Source organism: Columba livia, chromosome Z (assembly GCF_036013475.1).
Source record: "Columba livia isolate bColLiv1 breed racing homer chromosome Z, bColLiv1.pat.W.v2, whole genome shotgun sequence".
Taxonomy (NCBI): domain Eukaryota; kingdom Metazoa; phylum Chordata; class Aves; order Columbiformes; family Columbidae; genus Columba; species Columba livia.
Genome location: NC_088642.1, coordinates 34,092,515 through 34,098,514, shown reverse-complemented (window position 1 = coordinate 34,098,514; position 6,000 = coordinate 34,092,515). Strand labels below are relative to the sequence as shown.

The 6,000-nt window shown below is 35.8% G+C and overlaps 1 protein-coding gene across 3 annotated transcripts in view; it reads right to left on the bottom strand.

The window, feature by feature from the left end:
• Positions 1 to 3,009: 3,009 nt before the first annotated feature.
• The window catches only part of DTWD2 (DTW domain containing 2), an 87,584-nt gene continuing 84,593 nt past the window's right edge, over positions 3,010 to 6,000 (bottom strand). For all 3 annotated transcript variants that reach the window (XM_065045347.1, XM_065045348.1, XM_065045349.1), the window contains one exon: positions 3,010 to 5,377. In XM_065045347.1, coding sequence (XP_064901419.1) covers positions 5,207 to 5,377 — 171 coding nt within the window. In that variant the 3' untranslated portion in view covers positions 3,010 to 5,206. The remainder of the gene's footprint in view (positions 5,378 to 6,000) is intronic.

The window sequence follows — 6,000 nt, the reverse complement described above, 5'->3', positions numbered from 1 at the left end:
CCCATTTTTCAACACGTTCATTTAAAAATGTATAAAGTATGAAAAAAACCCAACAAACAACACACACACATACAAAACCAAATCAAAACCAAACAAAATATCAGAAATTTATCATTACTTTCACCTGCTCTATATATATGATCCTTTCAGCAACAAAGTAAACTGAGGAACTTGAGCCACTGACCTCTTTTCATAGAAATTTAATTTTACTTTTGAAATCTACTTTAAAATGATAACTATAATAATTACTTGTGTTCTGTAAACACATGATTTATATTAACAGGAATGTACATATGCAAATGGTTTAGATATCATAAATTTGCCAAAAACTCTCTATTGCTGTTTCACTAACACATAAAGGAGCAGGTATGTCTTAATGCGCTCTAAACCATTTCTAAATGCTCTCTGATATAGCTCTGCATTGAGAGTAAAACCTAATGTTCAGACCCCAAAAAATCTTTCATATGCCAGATACAGTCCCAGTTTCAGTTCAGCTATAAAAGCTAAAATATGTTACCTGTATTAACAGACACAGTAGGTCACAGGATAGCAAATGGTCTGTTACAGCTGCTGAGGGTTTTAATTATTACTTACAGGGGCAGAGAGAACAGTTCAAAGCTGCTTCCAACTGAGCACCTGCTGCCTCTCACACCCATGACAGAAGATGTGCAGTATGCATATCCACGTAGAGCAATTGGTATATATAGGCCAAACTAAGCCACAACTGTGCTGAGAGCACTGCTGCCCCGCAGGCATGGCAATTTTTCTCTTGCTTACTGGTAAACATACCTTCTCACATAGAAAACTAGCTTGCATCTTTTAGGAAATAAAAAGGGATCCAAAGAAATCTGTAGTGGATCTTAAGCCCGCAAAACAAAGCAGCTGCCCTAGGATATACTCCATTAACAAATCAAATCCTGGTATTAAGTGAACACCAAGACATAGTGATGAGTATGAAGCTTTATACCAGCCTTACCCTGGTAAGAGAGACAATTTTTATCTAAGCTTCTTGATCAACTTCTTAAAACAAAGACCTTTCTCTCCTTCTCTCTTTACTTCCCTCTGCCACCTGTCCCCGACCACAAAAGAAGTGGCTCTCAGGGCATGAAGCGCTAGGGCTTTGGAGAGATTGTGACAAGGGACACAGGGAACAAACCTGGCAACTAAGAGTGCATGGAAGTCCCTGAAGTGCAGGTTTTGTAGCAGGGAGATGAGGAATGGCTGCATGAGAACAGAACCAGCTTTTTGTTGTTTTGTTGTTTTTTTAACATGACTACAACCATATGGGGAGAGGAAAAAGCATGAGAGATATTGGATGTTCAGGTCATGAGTCCTAGTAGGGCACTGAGCTGGAAATGCAGCAGTTGGGAATGCGAGAGCATGGGAAGATGTGCACGTTTGTGGGGTAGCAAACAGAAGTCAGACACTCCTTCATAAAGCAAGAAGAGAACTCTGAAATGCTTGAGAAACTGCCACAGCAATTTACTCTTCATGCAGGTTTCAATGGGTAACAAAGGACCTTTTTCTTCAAATGGCATAGGAAAACCCACATCTCTTCATTAATTGAGTGAATGGTGTTAAAAAGGCACTAAAAAGGACTAGGCTTTCCTTTTTATGTTACCAGCACATGCAAACAAATTCAATTCTGTAGAGCAGCAGTGGCACATGATCACAGTAAATTAGATCTTTTATTGCTTTGAAGCAGAAAAAAATATATAATTTATGTGCATTCATGTATGTAGGCACAATAAACACAAACCTCAAGAGAAAAACATGAAGCAATACCCCTTTTAAAAAGTTCAGTTTTTAATTAAATTTCAAAATAAGCAGGAAAGTTGTAGAAAATAATGCAGCATAAGCAATTTTTTATCTAATGTAACAGCTGAGAAGAAAACCTTTGGTCTTAAAATAATTTTTGCCCCTTTTGAGGTCAGTTGAAAAGTTCTCTTTTTATTTGAAAGAAAATTAATAAAAGAGTAATTTTTTTTGTAATATGGTAACACCATATTGCAGCTGGGATTTCAATAGGGTCATGAGACAATGAAAGTAAAATCTTGAAGAAAAACAAATTTGAAGGCTTTCTAAACAAAAGGGGGGCGTGAGGATTGTGTTCTTATTTTGAAAGATTTCTAGCTTTGTCTTTTTTCTTAAATTCTGTTTTACAAATTATGAAAATATGGAGACTTAACAGTGCCCACCTTTGTAAAATTTTCATATGTATTCATGTGTTCAAAAGCCTGCTCTCCATGTAACCAGTTCCCCAAAGCATGACAAAAAGGTACATGGTAAGCAGATTTCATTCTGGCAGCAATATTTAGATGTATAAGGTGGACAAGGACAAAGAACAAAACACTCGAAGCAAACATATTCCTTTTTTTTTTTAAATCAATATCTAGTTAGACTGTTTGGTTTAACTCATTAATCTTTTGGTAAGTAAAAAATCAAACAGATTGACCATTACAGTAAAAATTAAAACTGTAAATTAAACTCATTCTAATGAAATTACTTGCGAAGAGTGCTACTTCATCATGCACAACTTCCATCGAAAGAGTTTGGGATGTCAGAGTACCCACTGCTTTGAGGTGAGGTATTTAGAAATAAATTCTGAATCTAAAAGACCTCAAAACTAACTTTCTAAACTCTTCTTACATTTTTCTATTGTCTGTATTTCCAAAGCTATGAAAGTTCCACCAAAAAAAGTAAAAAAGAAGTATTTTATTTTGTGCTTAATAGCTTCTAACGAATGTGAAACTGAACTTCATATGACTGCTGTGTTGCATCTAAATGATCTCTATATTACAGCTGAGAAGGGACATACAAAAAACTCAAAAAATATAATGCCTGGAGGTTTGCAATGAAATGTTTTTCATTCCTTCATCAACTGCTGCATAGTGATTGATCTAGTACTGTACAACACAGGAAATTAGCAATTAAAGGCTTCCATGCATCCAGCATTAGATCCTACAAATTCCATTAACCACAGGAGCAAAATTAAAAGAACAAGAGGAATCAACAAAACTAAATAGCGCTTTATTGTAAACTGTGTGAAATTTGTCCTTTACTGAAGAAAAAAAACATGAAAACTCTGCACAGACTGCACACACAAGAATATTTAATGTAAGATTATAACTCAATTAAGACAACTATTTCTCTGATCCAGTAATTCTAAGGCATTTTGCAGATGTCTGTGAATCCCAGGCTGTAATACAAATTTCATTCTGTTCTCACATTTTATGAAAAGATACATTTAGCCTTCTGTCTAGGAAAATAATCCTCATAATGTAGGTTAAAAGACACACTATCGTTCTAGATCGAGTCTAAAATAAGGTGACCTAAATTAGCATATACAACATTAAATGTGAGTATCTTCTGTGTATGTAAATACAGCATTAGCAACAAAGCCTGATAGTCTTGTTCCCTTACGAATGCTGGACCATGTCCCAGAGCACAGGGAAACAGCTTCCCAGCCCAGCACAAGACAAACCAGCCCCAGAGGAGCTGGAGGAGGCGTCATGTACGAGTCTGCACACACGAGCTGCACAAGACACAACTTCAGACTCACTGCGCTTCACTACAGGAACAAACATGCCTTCTCTCTGTTCCAGCGTGAGCAAGGGTACATCTGCGTTATCATTAATCACATGAGACTGTTTTGCTTCAGATTTGTCAAAACCAATTTAGGTTTGCTGAATTTAGTGACAGATACAGGATTTATCTAGACCCAGAGAGGAGAAAAAGGTTACATAAACTTTCCTAACACAGCCAGGCGAATTAAATTGTTAATCCAGGCCTAAACAAAAGGTCACTATTAGCTCAGGGTTAACTAAAACTTCTTAGCTAATCTCTGACCTCATTTTGACCTCTCTTGTTAATTGCAGAAATGCTTTCAGTTAATAAATAGGTTAGCTGTGCTTACACCCCCCACTTCTGTAGTTTCTTTCCTTGCAGCTCATAAATTAAGGACGAAATAACTATTTCTAAGACTAATTAGTACCCAATTAGCTCCATGTTGTTTCCTAGAGTGAAACTGATAGTAAAGACAAACATTAAGCATTTTAAGCTGTTTCATGAAGGAGACATAGATGAACATGAAGAAAGGAACACCAAAACATTTATTTCACTTTTTTTTTTCCCTCCAGATCATAAAGTATTGCTTCACAAAGTTAGTAAAAATACTCAATTCTTTTGCTTCTAGCAATTTCCACTAGAAAGAAGTATAGTCATATCAATGTTAGAACTAATAAAGAACACATAAATCTAATGGATCTGCAATCATGTTAGTAGGCTGTATCCAGACATAAGCATTTGTCATTACATCATATTTCTTACAGGACTGTTTACACTGGGCTTCTTTAATTCCTTTAGGATCATAGCCATTGCATACCAGGGTATAATTATGACATAACCATATCCATAAAATGTCCTCTCCTGTGGAAGAGGACATTTTCTCAAGTAAAAGTGAAGCACCTGAGTTATAATTAAAAAAAATCATTTATCTACATTCCTTCTTTTTGTAAGTCAGAAATATTCAGATTCTGGTAAAAACATACGCAGGCTTAATTTAAAAATTAAGTCTGACAGACAAATGAAACCCGCATGAAACTGCATTGTAAAATGTATATAAATTTACAAAAGGGAATTCTAATAATATAAGAAATAAAAATCTCGAAGTTAAAAAGAACTATACAAATAGCATGCCTTATGCTCAGCTGGACTAAGTAATATAATGAATTACAGTTTGAAAACCTACTGTAATTAGATACTGAAGCTAAAATGCTCTGTAGAAATGCCATATACTTATACTTATACTTTATACTTAAATGTTGAAGCCTTACCTTTCCATTACATTCATGTTCCTTGTCTTTTCATTCTGATAAAAGCTCCCCCAAAGTAAATTTATCTAGTCACACTCTGGATCATACTTGTCACACAAAAGATAACACAATTCTAAGTTATGCTCAGAAGTTGTTTCTTCTTTTCTATAGGAAACAGCATGATCTTCTATCATATGAATAAAGGCACCTGGCCTACTGCAAAAATGAAAAAGCTTGTCCATTACTGTTTGTCATATTAGCAGATAAACTGATGCCTATGAAGGGCCTAAAAGTTGCTTTATTGTAGTACAGTCAACCATTTGGATCAAATCCAGATTCATATTCATTTGGTAGTTGCAAATAAATCCCACCATACTGTCAGTACCGTTTTCTTATATTTTAACATTATTCACCAAAAGCTCCATTCTTCTGAGTTTGCGCTTATTCTTTGGCATTGGCTTGTCATACAAGCCATTTTTGAGAAGATGCTCCTTGCTGTGATGGATCTGGGCACCATGTTGAAGCTGGAAAGAACATAAAGCTTGAAGTGGACGGAGTATAGTCTGCAGAAAGAGAAAGGAGTGGGGGGGAACAAAAATGCAAACCTTTTAGTAAGCTATTTTAGAGGTATCAATTACTCCAGGTTTTGTATTCAAGCAGTACTTTAAAACGCTAACAAAATATAACGTGGATAATAAATGCTGATAAAATACAACCTTTGAACTTAAAAGAAGCCACATAGCAGACATACATCCACCTACTTGATGTCATTCCTTATTACTTCCTTTGACCTACTCAATCCTGACTTCAGCCCTAGCTATATTACTGTATGTTATGGCTTTAACTTGACTCTAGTAACATATTACAATCAATTACTGTGGCTCAGTCAACAGGCTGTAATAAAATAAGTAACAATAACTAAGCTGTTTGTGTTTGTGGGAAAATACCTTGAGGCAGGGTTTTGAGGAGGATTCTCATGATAAAGGCAGCTGGACTGCTGTCCCAGAGACCAGACTGTATCCCTGCTGCTGGCCAGTGATATTATGTAGGTCTAATGAAGTCACAAAAAACAAATTTCTCTCAAGTGGCTCCTAATTGTGGCTTCTTAATTTTCTGGTTCTCTGACTCAGTATCACAGGGTCTCATATGCAGCTGTATAAAGCAATCACAAAAGTAACTGCAGTAA